Genomic DNA, 21677 nt, shown 5'->3' on the forward strand with positions numbered 1-21677 from the left:
TTATCTAATTTTTTATAGTTATTTAATGGTTTATGAAATATATAATATAAAGTTAAAAATCTACTTTAGAAAATATGATACATGATATGATAAACTTATATAGATAGTAAATTTTAGAAAAAGCACACCGTTTAATAGGTGTGTGCACAAAAGCCAAGGAATAATATGGGGATAAGGTGCACAAACGAATGTTCAACTCCAATATTTTTCCAACAGTCTATCCAAACTAATTCATGTGTTTTTCCTGTGCTTGCAATCCTCAATTTTCATATCCATTCCTATGAAAATTATATATTTTCCATATTCATGTGTTCTACCATTGCTGCATTGCAAAAGGGGCTTTACACAAGTCTTTGCCCTGACTATAGAATTCCTGGGTCCTTCACTTTATATATACCACAGTGGCTTTAGTTCAATACACTGGCAATCCTATATTCCTATTGGTCTATTTCCCGATGATATCTCTTACAAGATAAGATGAAATTTTCTCTGACCTTAGAAAATTATCTTTTACACTGTATATCCCACAGTGTTATACCATTACTGATAATCTGATATCCCTAAGAGAATGAGTTGTTTAGGCCCCGTTTAGATGACGAAAACTTTTGGGATAAATGTCACGTCGAACGTTTGACCGGATGTCGGAAGGGGTTCTGAACACGAACGAAAAAACGAATTTCACGGCTAGCCTAGAAACCACGAGACGAATTTGAGCCTAATTAATCCGCCGTTAGCACATGTTGGTTATGTAGCACTTATGGCTAATCATGGACTAATTAGGCTCAAAAGATTGGTCTCGAGATTTCTTCCGTAACTGTGCAATTAGTTTTTTATTTTATCTATATTTAATGCTTTATTTAGATGTCTAAAGATTTGATGCGATGTTTTTGAAAAAAAAACTTTTTAGGAACGGCCTTAATTCCACGAAGATAATCAGAGGAGCACTAGCTTAGCTCTGCCTGATCATATGCTGCTATGCATGCATGGTACGTCGTTCACGTGCAGCCGAGGACGTCGCCTCCGATATGATCCTTCACTTCTTTTTTCTCATGTCTGAAAGCTTCTGCACACGAGCAGTACTGCAGTGGCGAGTGATCTGATCTTGCCGTGACGTCTCGCCGATCACGCAAAGGAAAGGAAGAGCCTGAAGCAGCCTGATCGATTTGATCTCTCTACACTCTCTCTCTCTCTCTCTCTCCCAGCTGCCATGTTCATCAGTTCCAGGAAGCTGCATTGATTGATTGTGTGGTGTCTGAAACTCTGAATACTCAATGCCATCTCACCCATCTCTCTTCTCTCTGAATTGGAGAAACCTAGTGTTTGTGGCATGGATGTTTAATGTTTTAAGATGGTTAATTTGCGTTGGGATCACTATAATATTAGTGTAAGAACACTATGTATCCGTGAGTGTTAAGGTTGCTTCCTGAAGATTACAAGCAACAGGTTGATCAGTTGAGAGTGCAGGGGTTGCTTGCTTTGCTTCCCTGAAGCTGCAGCAGGTTTTGTGCCCTGCCAGCACAGCCCAAACAGTGGCATCATTTTTCTTGGCCTCCCAACTACAAATATGCATGTTTGCATCTGAAGCTAGGCAGCATTGACCACACAAACATTTAATCAAACAGATGATTAATGGCATAGATCATCTCAACAACAGAGTATAGCATATGCTTGTAAAAGGTGATGACCCTGCCTTTCTGATGACAAGAACATGCATGCTGAGATAAGGCTAGGGGATGAGATCTGATGGCTTGCCTTGCCAGCAACCACACACCATTGCACAGCAGTCATGCACAAGAGAAGCAGTCAGCTTGCTAGTCACTCGCTGAGGCCTGTTTAGTTCCCAAAAACTTTTCCTAAAAACATTATATCGAATCTTTGGATACCTAAATGAAACATTAAATATACATGAACATTAAAACTAATTACTTAGTTATAGGAAAATTATGAGACTGATCTTTTTAGCCTAATTAGGACATGATTAGTCATAAATACTACAGTAACCAACATGTGTTAATGACTAATTAATTAGACTCAAAAGATTTGTCTCGCGGTTTTCAAGCAAAATCTAAAATTTATTTTTTTTAGTCGTGTCCAAAAACCTTTTTCGATATCCGGTCAAACGTTGAACGTAATCATTTTGCCAACTAAACCAGGCCTCACACCACATGTGCAGATGTGCCTGGCTTCCCTTGCTGCAGCAGCATGGCAACATGGCATGGACCTCTCTCTCTCACACACACATGTACAGTGACTGACTCACATACACAGAGAGACCATGCATGCAACAGCAAAGGGGCAATGGAAGCTCTCTACAGTGCTGCCTGCCAAAGACACTGAAATTAATAATGGCCTGCAGAGCTTGCTATAATGCTGGCTTGTACTAGTATTTTTTTTCTTAAGAAAGGGTAATCAAATATTACTAATCATGAAAAGAAAAATATATGAGTATGCTTGGCAATGTCTGGTCGACAAATTGTACAGTGTGGCTGAATGTGAATCGAATTTTGCGTTAATACATTAAAGCGTTAATATATTGCCAATTTTGTATGGATTTTTTAGTAGATAACTAAATTATGTTTGCTAAAAAGGAAACTTTTACTGTTTCTTAATAGGTATCCCAATCCTGTTTTTAATATATATGACAACTAATATGTATATATTTTTGATCATTTGATTTATTTAAAAATTTTATCCAAATGTAAAAAAATATAAGCCATGCTTAAATTATATTTAATAATAAAATATTCACAACAAAATAAATAATAATGAAGTATTTTTAATAAGATGAATGATCAAACATACGTCTAAAAGTTAATTGTTTGCTCTGTTAAGGACCCCTTTGAATCATAGGAATGAAAAAACAGAGGAATAGAAAAAACATAGTATTCGGAATGTAAATGTAAAACAGATAATTGCAAAACATAGAAAAAATATAGAAATAGTTGTTTGATTGGACCATAAGAAAAATACATAAATTTGAGGAGAGATAAAGACTCAAAAGGATTTTTTTCCATAAGGTTCTACCTCTTGTTAAATTTCCTCCAAAACTTATATGAAAAGAGACATTCCATAGGAATTTCATAGGATTTTAGGGTTCATTTCTTTGATTCAAAAAGCTTTGTAGGAAAAAAATTCTATAGAAATAAAATACTCTAAAATTTCAATGAATTTCCTTTAAATCAATGGGGCCTAAAACTGGAGGGAGTATTAAATTTTTTTATTGCAAATCTTGATACATTATTGATTCTAAAGTACTAAGAGATACTCAAAGATTATATTTCCATTATCCTAAAATATAAGTATTTCTAGGATTTAAATTTTGTATCACAATATACTTATTCCCATTATTTTAATTATTCCAATGATTTTAGAGCTAATAAGATACTTAGTAAAGAAATCTAACCAATTCAAAATTCAAAAAATGACCACTGAAGTGATTAATAGAGAATCTTTTAACATTTCCTTAATCTATGTTAAACGATATAAAAATGCTTATATTTTTAGAACAGATGTAGTAATAAAAAATTATGGTAGCTTGCTAGAGCTCTTGGATGACCACTAATAACACTCAAGCTAAAACAAATTGAAGGAAACAACAGTCTTGTTGGATGCCTTCGTGAAAAATAGGCCATAGCCATTATTGTCATGTTCTTCTTTCCGTACACTTCTATAGAGGCATCTTTTGAGGGGTGGCCAGGGAAGATATTAGGTGTACTCGAATGTTGTTAAGAGTACTAAAATGTTAGCTGTTGGATAAAGACTTAAAAGACATCCTTTTAATGTTATATATGTATTTCCCTCCCCTCTCACTGGTCCTCCTAAACCTTAGTCGCCTCCATCCAACCTTACAACTATCATAGCTGGTTTATCCACACCACTATACGTGGTGTTGGTGTTTACAGTGTCACTAAGGCAATAGAATGTTTTCATTTCTTTGCCTCTATGTAAGTTGTAACTTTAACGGTGACTTTATTTCTACTAAATAATGGGAGTCAGTAACTATATTGCCATTTCGTTTATAAGAAAAGAGGTACGCTAGTTGATCTTACTGTGCATCCACGCTAGGAATCCATCTTCATGTCATCTTTAGCAGCAAATACTTATCGAATGCAACATGGGCTAGCAATTCACTCACTTTGTAAATCACTTTGGCACTTTTCTTCCCTACCAAACTTTCAAACATTCCTTCATTCCACGGCTCCAATAATACCACCATTGACTTGCTTTGCCACCTCTTCCAATCTCCCTAGATCTACTCCACCAACTTAAGACCTCCCTCATGGTCAACCCGTAAACGGCTAAACCCTAATCTAGTAGGACTGCTCTATCCAATTACATAAAAGACGAGGCTCGTTGGAGCATAAATCTCTCGTAGCAAATCCAACGGTGAGAAATCTCGGTATACTAAAAGTTTTTTTTTCAAAACTACTCCTTAATTTGGGAATCGCCCTCTTTCATTAAGAGAAGTGCCTTATCTTCCGTACCTACAACTACAATGTTCTCTAGCTTGTGGAAAGCGAAATGCACCACCATTGTAGTAGCTATATAGCAATCGTTCAGCATCGCCATGATTAAGATATAGCGCACGTCTGACTGATCACTTCTTCTTCCTCTTCAGAGACTGTAGGAGGAGCACGTTCAGAAATGCAGGCGTGCAGCCAAGCCATGGAGATGTGATGCTACTACTGTACCTAGGTTTATTAGTAGTACTGGTACCTTTTTTTCATCTCTCTCTATCTTTCTCGCTCCGTAGCTCTCTCTGTAGCATGCACATATACATGTGTTCTCTTTCTTTGCACCATGTCCTATTTAGAGACTTTTTTAGTCCCTTATCATATCAGATATTTGGACATTATTTAAGAGTGTTAAATATGGACTGATACTAATTGTATAAATAAAAGCTATTTTATTAGATAAAATTTTTAAGCCTAATTAACCCACAATTAACAAGTGTTTACTGTAGCATCACATTCATTAATCATGGACTAATTAGTCTTAATAGATTTGTCTTGTGAAATAGTCTAGAATATGGAGTGAGTTTTATTAATAGTCTATATTTAATACTTTTAATTAGTGTCTAAATATTGATGCGACAGAGACTTTTAAAAAAAAGTTAGAGGGAAATGGTGGGTATGACAGGATTCCATGGAAGGTCGACAGCACCAGACAGACTGACAGATGATGCTTGCTCCATGCCCATGGGGAATTGCAGCATGCAGTACCATCTAGCTACTGATTCCCTCCCAGTCCCAGATAATTAGGGCCCAAAACCTAATCTAGTTCTAAGCATCGACAGAGAGGGAAAAAAAACACAAGATTACTGTAGCAGCAGATGGACAGTGGAGGATACAGGACTGATGAGAGAGAACAAGTCTTGTCGTGAACTCGGAGAATCTTTGTTTTGATAGTGCACACACTAGAGCAAGGAGTACTTGTATCTTCACAAGTTTTCTATAGGTCTTAAGGGTTCTTGATTGCAATACATATGGTATACTTATATTGATTACTTATAAATATAGTAGTAGCAAGCTATGTTCTAACCGGATTATTGTGTGGATTATCTACTTAATTCTACAAAAGAATTAAATATTATATGCTATAAAACCAACAATTATGGAAGAGCAAGAGCAATCGGTAGAAGAAAGTCTTTCGAGAACTAGTACTAATTTTTATTAGAAGCATGGAGCAAATAATCTGTGGCAATAATCCAACGAACAAGCACAAAAGAATGGTGATGAAAAAAATGTTCTTTTTACAAATAACAAAGTCATGAAGAGGGAAGGCCAAAATGCCAGAGAGAATATGCATGGATAAACAGCCACAACAAGCTAGCAAGGGTTCAATTCCCTCAACATCAGGGGGCTCCACTGCCATACTGCATTGCAGATCTTGGTTTGTGCATTAACCATATTTGGATCACAGCCCTTGCCACATGCTTCCCTGCCCCCCTGCACACCCACATCTCCCTCCCTGCATCTGCAATTTGATGCATGCATGGCCCCCCTTCACTCCCTCTCCCAAAGAATAATTGAGCCAGTTTGTCAAGAGAAAAACCCACTTCCCAACCAATCATCTGTGTTATGCCATCCAATTCTAGGCTCTCAACTGTATCTATGTGCCCTCCATTATTGATTAGGGTAGAGTAGACCATTGCTGCTTGCTAGCTAATCTGATCAGAGGTTCAGAGCTAACAACAACAGCAGCATTCAGACACAGATTGGAATTATTAGCTGCTGCTGATCACTCACAAGCTAGCTGCTGATCTACATGGAACTGAACACCACATCATATCATCATGTCATGAACAGTGGGGAGTGAAAGCTACAACTCATGGATGCATGGACAGGTGATTTCAGTTTCACCTCTCCCACATTCACATCACTCACTCACATGAGGAGAAACTGAAACTGACCAATCAGCTCACTAAGCACTACTGCTAGACAACAAGTTAAGACCCTAATTAAAAGTATTAAATATGGACTATTAATAAAACTCACCATATGGACTATTTTCCGAGACAAATCTATTGAGCCTAATAGTCCATGCTTAGCGAATGTGATGCTACAGTAAACATTTGCTAATCGTGGATTAATTAGGCTTCAAAAATTTGTCTAATGAAAGTCTTTATTTATGCAATTAGTTTTGTTATCAGTCTATATTTAATAAACCTAATTAACATTCAAATAACCGATGTGACGATGAACTAAAAAAAAGTTCCTGGATCCAAACAGCCACTTAGCAGAGAACATGGAGATGAATTCAGAGAAGATTAAACAGGGATTAATTAATTAATTAAACATACAGGGAATTAACACCATTTTTTTTCCTGGATGGATGGATGGATGGAATGGAATGGAACAGTAGTGGCAGTGGGATGCAATGCAATGCAGCTAATTAAGCTAGGAATCTTCTAGAATGATCAGCAAGAAAGAAATGAGCTTTTGCTGTTGTTGTCAATGGATTCATCATCAAGTTGGTTGGTTACTCGAGCCGGAGTTGCTGCGGCGAGCTCGGGCTCGGGGCTGCGCCGCCGGGCTCGGGGTGCGGCGGCGCGCTGCCGTCGTCGGCGGCGGCGGGGTGGAGGTGGCGGCGGGCGAGGGTGTGCTTGTTGTTGTGCATCCAGACCTTGAGGACGCGGCGCTTGACGCCGACCTCCTGGCAGAAGCGCTGCACGACGGCGTCCTCCAGCTTCTGCAGCCGCCACCCGACCTCCTCGGCGAACCCCAGCATCCGCGCCTTCTGCTCCGCCGTGAACTTGGTGCGGAACCGCTTCCTCGCCGCCGCGGCGGAGCCGGGCGCGCCGGGGCGCGCGCCCGCGGCGTCGTCGGACTCCGACGTTTGCATGGCGCTCAGCGGCATCACCATCCGCGTCGGCGGCGGCAGCGCGGCCACCAGGAGGTGGTGGTGGTGGTGGCCGCCGCGGTGGTGCGCGGCGAGAGGGCTCAGCGCCCCGCCGCCGCCGAGCATCAGGTGGTGGTGGTGGTGGTGCGGCGCCGAGCCAGCGGCGGCGGATGGGTAGTCGAGCTCCTTGCGGTGGAAGTTGCGGTGGCAGCCGCAGGCGGAGCACCGGAGAGCGTCGAGCGAGCCTTCCTCGCCGGCGGGCATGAACTCGCCGCACCCGTCCGTCGCGCTGCCGCCGATGGCCGCCGCGTGGTTCTTGAGGCATTCCCGGTACCTCGCGCCGCCGCCGCCGCCTCCCCCCGACGGCACCACCGCCTTCGAATCCTCCCCCGACGCCTGTGGCGTAGGCGGCGACATGTGCCGGCCATTCATCCCGCCGCCGCCGTGGTGGTGGTGGTCATGGTGCAGGCCCAGGTACGGCGACGCGGCGGCGTGCATTGGCAACGGCAGCTCACCCTGCGTCCCCGAAAGATCCATTCTTTATCACCTCTTCTTCCTCCTCTCCCTCCTCTTCACCAACCAGAAGCTAGCCGAGCTCCTGCAATGGCGGACACGGAGCAAGAACAAGCAAGGACACAATCAATGCCACCATGGGAGCTAAGCTTAACTTCCAGATTATCCAAACAAGAATCCAGTGCTCATTGGGAGTCTCAACGAAAGAGACAAACGCACTCACAAAGGCATGCATGCAACAAACAAAAAGATGGAAGAAGATTAATCAGAGACATATCCTTGGGATCCTGACAACAAGATAAACTAGTTGCAAGCTCCAAGATGGAGGTCTTATTCTGGTCCATGGTTAGTAAAAAAAAAAGCTTCTTTTCTCATTAGGCTACTTATCATGCACAAGAAATTAGTTAATTAATCACTAATACTACTACAAGAAGCAAGGGTGGGTTTGCTTAATTTGTTCTTAGCACTTAGCTAGAAACTTAGAATCCTATTGTACAAACATCCACATGTAACCTAGCAAGCATATACATGGACCAGCCTTTGAACCTCTCCAAGTTCTAGACTTGTTTCTAGCACATATACAAAGAAAGAACCAGCTCAATCTAATCAACAAAATTAATGAGAGAACAAGAAACCTCCATAGACTTTCTAGCAGTCATAGGTATGTTCCTTTGTGTGCCTTTTGCCATGGGAGGGCACCAATTGATGGACAACAGGTGGTGTTCCTGCACTGGTTGGAACAGTGGAGGAACAAACAAGATGGAAAAAAAAAACATAGGCAACAAGGAAGAAGAGAGAGACCACAAGAGCAGTAACAGATAAGAAAACAAACCTCTTGCAGTGTGTCTGTGTGTGTGTGTGTGTCTGAAGAGCTAAGCTAATCAGGAGGGCAAAGAGGGAGCAAGGCCATGGTGAGGGTGAGCTAGCTCTAGCTCAGAATGTTTTCTTCTTCCACCATTGCAATGAGAAGAAGCATGCATGCAAGGGGCACAAACACCAAGCCTGCAAAGTGGATGGAATTACAAGAAAACAAGAGATTTTGAGAGGGTATGGAATGGAAGTAGTAGGAGAAGGAGAAGAGCTCTGAGCTGTGGGGGAGGGGAGAGGTGAAGAAGAAGCTTGTTGTCTTGTGGTGTATCTAATGACAAAGAGAAAAATATGAAGAGGAGAAGAAGAGGCAAGAAAAAAAAACAAGAAAAAAAAAACACTACTAGCTTCTGGTGCTTGCTTTGCTTGCACTATCAGGAATCCATCCAAGCTTACTTGAGGAGAGAGAGAGAGACTCTGGTGTGGTGTGTCAGGAGCTGTACTAGATGGAGGGAGGGCAGAGCCACAGAGGCTGAGCATGTCCATGGCCCCACTGGGATTTTAATTTTTGATTTTTTTAATCAAATAAATTTCATAATGAATTGTTGTTTTTTTTTCATTATTATTTTCTTTCCATTCTCTTCTTTTCATTTGAGAGGGAACGGGTGAAAGGGATATGCCAGAAAACGAGTTTAAGCATTTAATTTTTGGTTGTGTATGTGTTTAGAGAACTATTTTATAATGCATATTTTAGTACTGAAAAAAATGATTTAGTGACCCAAAATATTTTAGTCTTTAGTTAGCTGAAATAGATGGCATCATGTTGTGTCAGTGGATATTAAAGTCAATTTATTTTTAAAGGAAACACATTTGCTTGATTGATATGACATTTGTTTACAAATTTCCCCATTCCCCCTTCTCATGCAAAAACAATAATATACATAAATATACAATCATATACCAGTATTAATCAGCATGGGCTTACACTCAATCAGTAGTAGTTCACTGCCACCATGAAGCAAGTTCCCATGGCTGAACAACCTCTGCTCCTAATCAATGTTAAAACCAATTGGAAGCTCAAAAAAGGCACAGTTCCCCAAGCCTCAACAGAATTAACTACTAAACCATATCACCAAACCTGGCCAATAATTTTGCACCACATATATCCTTGTCACCTCAAGAGATCTATCCTATCATTTGGAAATTTGCACATGATTTGTGGAATTATCAACTGCTGCTACTACTACTTCCCATGCATTGGGAGGGTCAGGTACTTCTCTGTGCATAGAGAAGCTTATTAACCTTAGGCCCACTTAACCCTAGCTTTGTTTGGGATCCTATATTTGTAAGCTTTGCTCCTTTATTTTTTTTTTTCTGATGGGAGGTGTTTGGTGTCTACCGCTGTCTGCTCACTGCACAACATTCTTCTGCCTGTAAAGAAAATTAGTTTGCATTCCTTTGAGGCTCTTGTGTGGGGGAATAAATGGCACATTTTTTGTTGTGCTGTGGGGCAGTGTTTACAAGGGACAGCTGCAATTTCTTTTGGAAGGACAATCTTTGAAATATTTTGGTTACACAACTTACACGTGGAGACCGGAACATGACATCATGTCAAAATTATCAAGCGTAAATTTCACAATACCGTAGACAAAATTATCGCAGAATTAAAGATTTTTAAGCTATGATATTTTGCAAAATTTATAAGTTGGCATTGGTGTTCTCATGACATGACAAGGTATTGCATAGCGATAGATATGGCAATGAATTTAACATAAATTTAGAGGTGTTTTCCTAGCGTTATTCAAGTCTCTAACAAATATCCACGGCCGTTTGTTGAGCATCCTTCTCAATCTCCATGACATTGCTAGCTTTGTCATATACATCACCAAATTATTGGAATTTTTTGAAATTTATAATCGACTCTCGTCGATTTCTGTTAGTCAAGTGCATGTAATTATTTTCTGGAAACATTTCTCTTCTATAATTTTATATACATGGAAATTATAGATATTTACATAGAGATATTACGCATTGGTACAAAATAATTTAATTTCACGCATCTAGTTTCTTTTTTTGGGAGAGGGGGTGACCTTTTTTGTATTTTCTTTGGCTCAAGGGAGTAATTTCAAATGCACATCCATTTACCAAGAGCATCTTGTCGTCATATTGAGAGCAAGGTTATCACACCATTGTTGAAATTAGATTCTCCCTTAGAGGAAGAGAAAGGTGCTGATCACTTTTTTATTCTGATGAATATGCAAAGTTCACAAAGGAATGATCTTTAGGGTACATTAGTACCTCCCTTTATCTTTCTTTCAGATGAATGTCCTCTGGATCGACAAGAATGTTCGGTATTGATGTTAGAAGGCTGGATATATTACCTACAGTCTTTTCTCTCTCAAGGGGAAGAAAAAAAAAGATCACTAAAGATGAACAGATCTAGCTTCTTTTGCTCTCACCTCCCTTTCCCCCCAATTGGATTTTGGATTGCAATTATTTGCAGTCCTTCTATACCTTTTCTTTTTGTTTTTGCTCACTGATCTCTGCATATCCACATCACTTTATTCTTGAATACCTGGCTGCATGCTTTATTCTTGACTAAAAATCTCATCCCAATACAATCACCTTTTGCCCGCCCTACTTTTCGTCTCGATGTTCTTTTCTTTAGCTTGAAATTACGCTTGGCGGATATCCGTGAAGAATATGTTTCACGAAGAGTATAGCGATGGGTAAAAGATGAGGAAAACGTCATCAATTGATGAAAAATCTATTTTTAATGTATTTAAAATATTGTGTGACAATTTTTCTTGCTTTATTCTCTAAATTTGTGTGCAAAATAGCTGAATAGTTTTTTTTTTCTCTAGTAGAGTATGGTAGTAGTCCGTAGATGAATTTCTTGGTCCTTCAAACTAGACACCAAAGGTACCGTATTTTACAGCGTAAAATTTGGTACCTCTCTCTCATGTAATTATCAATCTTTTTAGTGGTAGCTCTAAAATTAACAAGTCCCCATTTGAAACAGAGAAAATTAACTTCAAAATAACGTCCTAATGAAAATGATGGAAAGAATGCTCATGTCAAATTGTGGGGTCGCAAACAAGCCTAACCATACTAAGCACAAATAATATATGAAATATTCATTGTTTAATCTTTTTGCTCTCCTAATCAACGTTTGCTCTTACATATATAATTAAAAAAAACAGCATAGTTGATTGACAAGATAACAGGCTAAGATGCCATTTTGCAGAAGTTTGCGGATCACTAGACAAGACCGGACGGGCGAGTCATATGATTTTGCATCTTGGTCGGTCGACGTTACAAATATATTTATTTATTTATTTGCAGGGAGCAAGGACCGCTATACAGTACACTGTACACATATACCTGCATACATATGTCATGTGTACCTCTGTCACCGGCCAGCTGTATTTAGCTAGCTATTGATTCGTAGGACTTTTTCGGTTACGTCTAGATTTATCCATTAAATTGATGCATATTTTTTTAGATTCATTATTATTCACACGAATCTAGATAATGGTAAAAAATTTTATATTGTAAAAAGGAGATAGTATATATTACTAGTGAAACATAAAATCGTCATACAAGCATTTTTCAATCTTATTATTATTATGTATAAACGTGTTCTTTTGAACATTTCAGACGCACTGTCATCATAATCTTTTCTTAATTCCATGTATACTCTTGTCAATTAAATGAAAGACAATAAAATTAAAATAAAATATGCATAAAAGTCACAAAAAAATAACAATTTATACTTGAAATGAGAGGGAGTACTAAGGAGTCGAGCAAGTTGATTTCGTCTGGACACTAGTAGTTGGACCATGGGTGCAGCTCACTGGTGCATGAAAGTCATTACTCATGGATCTCACCAGGCCTCATGCCCAATCTGGCCCTTCACCTGCAGTGCAAGTGAGTGAGGACCAGCAGCAGCAAAAATTCAACTGACCACAGGTTTTTGTTGGCTTTACACATTCAATGCCATCAATAAAAATCAAGTGCTCCCGGGTATGTGCGTGTGTGTGCGTCTTGTGTGTAACCTAGTGTTATAGTGGAGTTTTTTTTTTTAATTTATGTCTAGCTATGATATATAGATCTAGTGATATACGGGTTTTAAAATACAGCGAAATGTCTATAGACATATATGTATAGGATATGTCAAGTGTGTTGATAGATCATGGACTAAAAAGAATAATGAGGTTTCAAACAGACTATCCTCGAGGATCTAGCTACTCAGCCATCATGATTCAGATTACTAGTAGAAAGACCGACTTCGACGGAGTGAAGCGGAGGCCCGTCGCCGGAAGGCTTGGACCAGATTCTAGGGTTTCACCTTATATATATCTTTTGTAAGCTGATGTACGACGTCGTAATCACATCCTGATATAGTGAAGATATTTGCTGGTTGGCGCCCGTAGTTTTTTCACCTGCTTTAGGAGGGTTTCCCACGTTAAATCTCGTGTCTTCTATGATTGATTTACCGTGTTCATCGTTTATCTACGGACTGTTTCCTAACAAGGCAAAATACAATTGAGAATGTGGATCCTGGTGTCACTGGATCCTAAAGTCCTGATGCACGAGCAATATTGTAGAGGATCCTAGTTCCCAATCAGCATTCGCTAAGATTTTTTGTTGCCAATTACTAACAATGATATACTTGATCAAACCAGTCATTTGGTCATCAAGCCTTCTTTCACTTGCAAACATTTCCATAATTCTAGCTTAATTGATTCTAGGTGTATGGGCCAGGAAAACCATGCTACATGCATACATACCATTTGGCGTCAACATAAAACCCCATGATGTTAGCTGATGGCTACCCATCAACACTTGCTGTTTGCCTCGGAATTCGCGCCTGATCATGGACAAAAACCTGGCCCCCTTTGGATGGACCGGATTAAATTTCCCTCCTCTGGACCACCTAATCACCCCCTGCCCCAGCTGCTCTCTGATCGATTGATGCATGCAAACTGATGAGAGAAAAAAAAGAGAGAGAAAAAGATTCAAGCTAGCTTTGGTTTGTTCTTGCAGGATTTCTTTTTCTCCCTTTTTTTTTTAATCCTAAGACTGTTCTTGTCTTGCAGAATGGTTAGCTCTGATTGGCCATGGATGCATCTTGGTTTAACTGGCTTTCCTCTGCCTCCAATTGATCAATGATATGTCTCACATCAGAGGCAAGAATGAATGGATGTGTTTTGTATGGAGATCTGGGTTTTTTTGTAGCTGTTCCTGAAGTGCCCCACCACATGTTGGAGATTTCACCTGCATCAAGAGTGATGAACAGTGATCAGTGTTAGCTGTGGTGGTGCAGATCATGTCATTTTCTCTGAACATTGTAGGTCATGCCCCTGTTCACTTTGGGTCATTGTCATTCTGAACTAGGAGACAATGTTTCCTAAATCCAACCAAGGCATGGCAGGCTGTGGTTTTTGGTAGCACAGTTTTTTTTTTTTTTGATACCTGTTCCATTCTAATTGGGCTTCAAATTTTATTAAAAATATACAAGAGAGGAATTTTCCAAAAAGAAAGTAGTGAAACAAAAATGCTTCAATTTGTAATCCTCCAGAATTGGTCAGGGCACATACATCATGAGGTTTAAGCATAATAAAGTATTCAGGTAGAAGCTAAAGCTATAGCTTAGATACTTGCCCCACATAATATAACCTGAATTTAATCTTCCAATTTTTTCTTTTCCTTGGCAGAATGAAGTTTCAAGTATATGGCAGGGATCCAATTTATGAACCTCATTATCCAAACGGCATCCAGTAATGGGTGGCTGTACACTCACTGTTGATCCTGATAATCCCCAATGTTTATCTCTTCTTAACCCTCAAAATCTTGTGATTGTAACAAGGTGAAAATGACCTCTGGAAAAACATTGGTAATCACAACATTAATGTGGTTGCCGTGCATCGGGTTCTTGGGACCGTATGGCTAACCTTGGGGACCATGGTGATCACTACAGAAGACAAGTATTTCATAAAACCCTCAAGGGAGTATGTGCATAAAACCATCCAATAAGTTGCCCTGTCCCAATCCATAAGCATCTCTTTCTGTTGCTTCCACTTTTTTTCCTTTTTAATTTTTCAGAGTTTTCCCCCTTTTTTTCAAAAAAAAAGATGAGATTTTTCAGAATCGTCGTGTTGTTTCCATGTCTTTTTTTTTTACATTTTTTAAAAATAAGTTGAGTAAACTGTTTTGTTTTTATATGCAAATATGTTTGCAAGCAAAGGTAAATCTACCGGTCAGTATCAGTCGTCTCACCGTGAAGGTATGTTTTTTGGCATGTTTGGTTTATCGACAAATTTGACAAGAAAAAGACGCCTTATATTCCTGTTTTTGGATAAAAAGTGTAGCGCCAAAAGTACACCATGTTGATCAACAAGTTGGGATTAACAAAAAGGTAAACTTATGTGCAAAATTTTCCATGCATTTGATGTGGCATTCAAATAACCACAAATCAAACAGTCCTCCCAATCCATTCAAATTACTCATTTTATAATTGATATTACGGCCTTTGAGGAGGTACCGGAGATATTACAATTTTTTGCGTAAAATTTGATATCTCTCGTTACTTAAATATCAAGAAATACCAAAATTTATTTATTATCTTGTATATATGAATTTCCATTTTGTTTCATGTTTGTGTGTATATGTTAAGATATAAGTGCGGCTGGAATTTGTCAGTTATGGGCATGTTACTTGCAAGGGAGGTAACAGGAGACTTTGAGTTAATTCTAACTGATCTCCGTTTCCTTGTCTTTAAGATACCTTAACACAGCACTCTCTCTAAACAAAGATACCCTAACACCGTCTTCCAGGTGCAATTAATATTTTTGAGCTTTTCTTCTAGTTTAGTTCCCAAAGGGGTGTGCTTTAGCATTAGCTTTAGTTAAATTTGGTTAGTTGGTTCAATTAACAAACCTAGTGTACTTTGCCTTCAAAGTGTTGTCTCATTTGCCAAAAAAAAAAAGTTTCAACTGTTCCCTCTGTTTCTTCTAGTTGCATTGTTTATATATGTTAAATTCTGTGATCTGTTGTGATAGTGAGTGAGACCAAAGTACCAAACAAGTGTAAGCAAATGTATTTATTGCATCACAACACTTTGATGACTTTCTTGTGTTTTTATTTCAGTACCCAAGAGGGAAAGTGATGTGTTAGTACTCTCTTCTCTTTTTTTTCAACACTAATTGAATATTTATATTGACATTTTGATGGTACAAGAATAGAACAATTCGCTCAAACTGAATCACTTTTGTTATTCAATAATAATGTTTTTTTGCAAGTAAAAATGAAAAAAATAGTTAACTCCATTTCATCATTCGCCGTGAACTATATCCTTTCTCCACTCACACTAGAATTCAATATTTGAATCTGAATTATGATGCTACGTTACTAAGAACTTCATCTATGAATTTTTTTTTTTCAAGGACTACATGTATAGAAATCCGCATCGCACATTTGCATATTGTATTCTGTTACACAATTTCTTATTATTCTTCTATATAAGTTAGCTCATATAGCCCCAATATGATAACAGAAAAATAAATAATAACAAAGAAAAAAAAATGATGTTGCAAAAATTAGCCCAGTATAAAAAATCATATCATTGGACTGCATGTGTCGATTTGCCTCAAAATGGGCCCCAACGCCCCTTGTTTTTCAGGGCCCAAAGGCCTCTTGTTTCTCAGGGGCCTATGGTGGCTTAGCAAAATCACCAAGAACAAATCACAGGAACATAGCGCAAACAATGATTTAGTGGAGATGAAGTGCCTGCCTGAGATCTGAATAGACAAGGGATTGCAGATTGCTTAATACAGTGTTCATGTTGTGCAGCATCAAAATACCAGATTCCCAATCAGAACGGTGAAGAATAAGGGATTGCTATAATGATGATTACTTCAAGCAAATGCACAAAGATGACTGTGATCCCATGGTATTCAACAGAACAATCTTGACAGTGTCAAGTAACACAACAGCTACAAAGAATTGTACAGCAGAGCAAATGTTTTGACACGGCAGAGAAAGAAACGGCAGCACACTCTTCTTAATCATCTGCCCATGACGCTAGTGTACACCGTTTCTCCTTACTCCAGCTTCTCAAGCTCACCCATTCTCTCTATTATTGCCTGAACAAAACACAAGAGATATTAAACATTTGCCCAAACTCAAGACTTATACATAAGGAGAATGATGTTCCTTCATCCACAAATTTCAGAAGTAGCAATTGTCACCAGGTTCTAGGGGGGCACAAAATGTAAAACGGGGTCAACTAGATGCTAATATGCCGTCAAATTTACAGACTGAAGCTTCATATTGACACTGCAGTGTTAATATGTAAAACCAGGTTCTAGGGGGCAGAAAATGTAAAACAGGGTCAATTAGATGCTAGTATACTGTCAAATTTACAAACTGAAGTTTCATAGTAACACTGCAAAGTGCAAACTAATGAGGACATTGATGTAAGAATGAGATAGAATCACATTTAGAGCATACACAGATGCCTGTTAGACCTTTCGTTATTCAGCTCCATTCATAATAGTAGTTATTTTTGACACTACAGATGAATATCTTCAGAGTTTTTACTACACTTCAATATGCATCTACAGCATACATATGCATTCCAAATATCATTATAAGTCTTGCTCCAAAACAAATAGGGCATTATATTTAGACTGCTACAGCAGGTCTCGGTTGCATGCCCATCTCGATTATGTGAAAATTAACAATAATGAAATGATATATTTGAAACTGAGACATACTGGAGTAGTAGGGGGAAACAGAAATGTTTACCATCCTAGAATGACTAAGTGCAAAAAGGTTTATACTATACCATCTGTCTGTTGCATAAAAGTACAAAACTCATATTGAAAATAGTATAGTTTATGACGTTATTATGTAACCACAGGCTGGTAACAAATCTAATCTTGCAGGGTTGCACCAATGTGGTAACAGACAGAACAAGACACATGACTGACATAAGACATACCCTTTTGCTTGTCTCTTGAAGCTCTCCAGCAAGAATAAACTCATCCAGTATCAAATACACCTAGAGAACATAGCATAAAAATAAGAAACAAAATACACTAAATTCCAGCCACGGCATTTATTCAAAACTAAGATGCAGCAAAATCATTTAGAAATAAGAAAAAGACGAAGCATGATAGGTTGGATTTAGTCCATATAGTAGCTAAGATTAGATTTATATTATTCTTCATTCCAAATTTAGTTAAGGTTTTGGAGTGGATAAAAGTATGATTGGACAAGAAGTACAATATTATCTAATGCAAATAAGGTTTCATTAGTGACTAAATTGAGCAAGATTTTAAAATTCAGATGGGAACAGTAACACAGTATCACATTATATTACAATAATGATTGATTTATAAATATAGTTGAAACTTGAAAATACAATGGCATAGTGTGAAAGTGGACTAAAAATACCCTTTGCATAATAGCACTCTCATCTCATAGACACCATTAAACTATTGATCTTGAGTGATATACAAGCACACACTGTCAGTTCGATATCAGAAATGACTAGAAAGAAAGAAAGCAAAATAATTTAATGCAGATTATAATAATGTTATTTTCAGGAGTAATGTGCCACTATTGTGAGTGGGATAATGACTCACCCAGTCAACCAGGTTGGCTCTCAATCAAATGGACTTTTTTTTAATAAAAAATACACCAGAGGAAGTTAACAGCTATAACTCTAAGTTGCATGATTATGTTTCATGTTGAAAAAAGATATGAAAAAAACATTGGACAGTAAATTTGCAGTTTTGTTTAAACACGAGAAAGGAGTGCAATGGGATCATGAGTATTATAATTGAGCTGTTGAGAAATAGCTGTTACCTTGTGGAAATTAAATACCAAGTCAAGTTCACACACATTGCTGAAGAAATGGTCTAATATCTCGACAAACAAGTGGATGCATTCCAAGTATGCCAGCTCATTGTCAGTAATGTCCACACACATTGAGAAAAATAGTCCTGCATATCGCCTGTAGATAACTTTATGTGTTCTGAACTGCATGAAAAGTATTACAAAGGAAGTGAATACCAAAGACTGCTATGAGAAGTAGCACTTTAAACCTCCAAGGGATTCTATTCCCAATGTGACCTACAGAGTTCAAAGCTACAGATTCAGTCACCGACAAGCAAAAAGATGAAAGATATGTTTTGCCATTTCCTCTATTAGCAGTATATTACATAAAGATAGGTTTAGCATTTCACAATACTATGTTTCAGAGGCTCAGGTTGTATAAATTAGTCATTCAGTAAGATCACTAACTTGAATATATTCACAGTACTATAATCAAGTTAATGATCTTACTAGATGACTAATTTATAAATGTAAAGACGTGCTATGTGATCAGTTTGCAAGCAGTAAGAAAATTATACTTCAAGATACTAGAGCTTTAGGATATCTATTCTCTGGATAAACTATTTGCCATGCTAATACATCAAATCAGCTAGCAGAGCACACTTGATCTTGTTTATAAAAATTTCAGGCACAAAACTATCTACTACTGCAGACATTTTTCCTTATGGGTTCAGTCTGAAAGATTGTACTTTTCTGTACCAACCTGAGTTTGAAATAACAAACAATTAGCAGCCACGCCTATAGGTGTACAAGTTTCATCTAATAATCCGAAAGTGAAGTTATCATTTGGATGCTACGTATGTATCAGACGTCATCGTAAGTTTGTAACTACGATAGTTGTAAATAAAACGTTAGTCACTAAGCAAGGTTTCTGACAGGACATCTGAACATGTAAATTCTAGCAAAGCATGCCATCTGTAGTTGTGTGCACTATTACTAGACCAATCGCCATCCATGCATTGCAATTACTCAATTAAAAAATGAATGAATGCATTGTAGCACAGGGAAAATAGGACTGAGTTCACTAAAACAAAGGCATACAATAAATATATATTAAGAGCCTGTTAGCCTGACTTAGGCCGTGTTCGCCCAGCCCATAAGTTAACTTACTTTCATAGTTTTCCGCGCGCACGCTTGCTAAACAGCTAAACGGTGTATTTTTTACAAAAATTTTCTATAGGAAAGTTATTTTAAAAAATCATATTAATCTATTTTATATTTTTTAATAATTATTAATTAATTAATTATATACTAATCCATTACTACGTTTTCCATGCCGGGTAAGTTAACTTACCACCACTCCTACCGAACGTGGCCTTGGCAATTTTTTTGGCTGGTGAAACCTTTTGATGGCATCCAGTACTAATGATAAAATAATAGTTATTAAAACATTAACCATTTCAAATATCTTGCCACTTCATGAACTTTATAACCCTGTCAATATTGCTAGCAGATCAAGCCAAAATCACAACCTCTCTAGGTGCCATTCTATGCAGGAATCACCTAAATCCAACAGTACCTAAAATTCTGCATCTCGAGTTCATTCCATCCAGACAAATAACTTGCTCAATCTGAGATTGCCCCAAGAGAGCAAAAGGCAAATACATTTACACCCCTTCTGGCTTCTGCTACCATGAACTCTGCCTAAAAATCGCACAACGCCCCCCAAAAAATCAAAATCAAGAACTCACCTCAACGAAGTTGGTGAACTTGGGGTCCCGGTTGACCACCAGCCGATGCACCTGCGACCAAACAACCAAAAGAGAAAAAGAAAGAATGCCCAAGATCAATATCCACAAATCGAACGCCCCCCAAAACCAGCGCCCAAGATCGAATCTTTCCGTCGACTCTCCCCTCACCTCGTACTCGACCTTGTGCTTCTCGGAGTCCTCGAGCGGGACGTAGTACTTGGCCAGCCGCGTCTTCCCCTGCCGGTTCTGCAGCAGTATGAACCGGATCTGCGGCCATTCCTCGCAAGGTCAGGAAGGATCCAAGAACAGGTGCAGTTCGGAGGAACGGGAGAGGTTGAATGCGGGATCTTCTTACCATGGCGGATGCCGGCGATGGTGGTTCTTGGAGGATTGGCAGAAGATTTGGGAATTGGAGGTGGGAGGAGGGAGGAAAGACGCGTTCTTTTTGGTTTGGCAGGTTGGTCGCCTTCTCGCCAGGTTGGGTTTGCAGTGGAAACCGGCTGAAATGTCACCCTTTCTTTCAGCCCTTCTCTGAACAATTGGATTTTGACCTACATGAATTTCAGAAAACCGCTCCTTTTTGTTATCTTGGTATGAACCTCATATTTTTTTTTTCTCTTTAGAGCATCTTAAATGTGAGGTTTTAAAAGAAAAGTATCTAATCTATTCAAAATACTGAGCAAAGTTTATAAAAGTCAGAAACTAGAGCTATTACTTGTCCAGTATTTTATATCAGCAGTGGCGTAGCTAGAGGGCAGTCCATGCAAAACTAGAACTGTCACTGATTTTGATCCATGTTTAATGATGCAAAAAAAAGTGTCCAGATCCATCGTCAGAAAGTCATTTAACTTTCTTTTCTAATTACATATTACCTTAATTTTCTCGGTAACTTATAAAAACATTTGAGAAAAATAAACATAACACCATGTGTGGAATTACTCATGTCTTTGCACATTTTAAGTAACTTATGCTTCCATGGCTATGTATTATTTCATAAAAGTCGCTTTAATCATTTATATGTGCTAACTTGAATTTTAATTAGGCTATTCTTGTGCACCTCGCTACATTGCCCTATGGTCCTACCCATAGCTTATCCATATGAGAATATAGTGTGGCCAATAAGAATAAACAGGTTTACACTAAGTTAAAAAAAGAAACTAAGTTAAAAAAAGAAACTTAATCATAAAAAACACAAACATAAAAATCCAAGTGGAAGAAAATAAGTCATAAACTATGATTGGTCTGAAGAATTGAGCTGTCTAGGATAGATTATACATCATTGGATCATCTCACAAAAATTGAGAAATAACTTCACCTTTTATACCTGTTTGGCTTATTTACGGAAAAAGTCAAATGACATATTTACAAATAAAAAAATTATTTGTGAGTAAAATTTTTATATATGTATTCTTCATGATC

At 38.3% G+C, this 21677-nt stretch overlaps 2 protein-coding genes across 3 annotated transcripts; both read right to left on the reverse strand.

The window, feature by feature from the left end:
- Positions 1 to 6698: 6698 nt before the first annotated feature.
- Positions 6699 to 9141, reverse strand: LOC121055945 (zinc-finger homeodomain protein 3-like). Of its 2 annotated transcripts, none has more exons than XM_040529202.1 (2): positions 8687 to 9141; positions 6699 to 7939 (listed from the first exon to the last, which is right to left on the reverse strand). In XM_040529202.1, exon 2 carries the CDS (start codon positions 7876 to 7878, stop codon positions 6982 to 6984), a length of 897 nt encoding a protein of 298 aa, XP_040385136.1. In that variant the 5' UTR covers positions 7879 to 7939; positions 8687 to 9141; the 3' UTR covers positions 6699 to 6981. The 2 variants fall into 2 exon arrangements, with proteins under 2 accessions (XP_040385136.1, XP_040385137.1); XM_040529203.1 differs by lacking the exon at positions 8687 to 9141 and adding an exon at positions 8490 to 8668.
- A 7342-nt stretch (positions 9142 to 16483) lies between these two features.
- LOC102706338 (AP-2 complex subunit sigma) lies at positions 16484 to 20780 on the reverse strand. Its single transcript, XM_006663844.2, has 6 exons — positions 20614 to 20780; positions 20427 to 20525; positions 20259 to 20309; positions 18538 to 18711; positions 17669 to 17728; positions 16484 to 16808 (listed from the first exon to the last, which is right to left on the reverse strand). Exons 1-6 carry the CDS (start codon positions 20614 to 20616, stop codon positions 16767 to 16769), a joined length of 429 nt encoding a protein of 142 aa, XP_006663907.1. The 5' UTR covers positions 20617 to 20780; the 3' UTR covers positions 16484 to 16766.
- Between the last annotated feature and the right edge of the window lie 897 nt (positions 20781 to 21677).

The sequence above is a fragment of the Oryza brachyantha genome, chromosome 12 (genome assembly GCF_000231095.2).
Source record: "Oryza brachyantha chromosome 12, ObraRS2, whole genome shotgun sequence".
Lineage (NCBI taxonomy): Eukaryota > Viridiplantae > Streptophyta > Magnoliopsida > Poales > Poaceae > Oryza > Oryza brachyantha.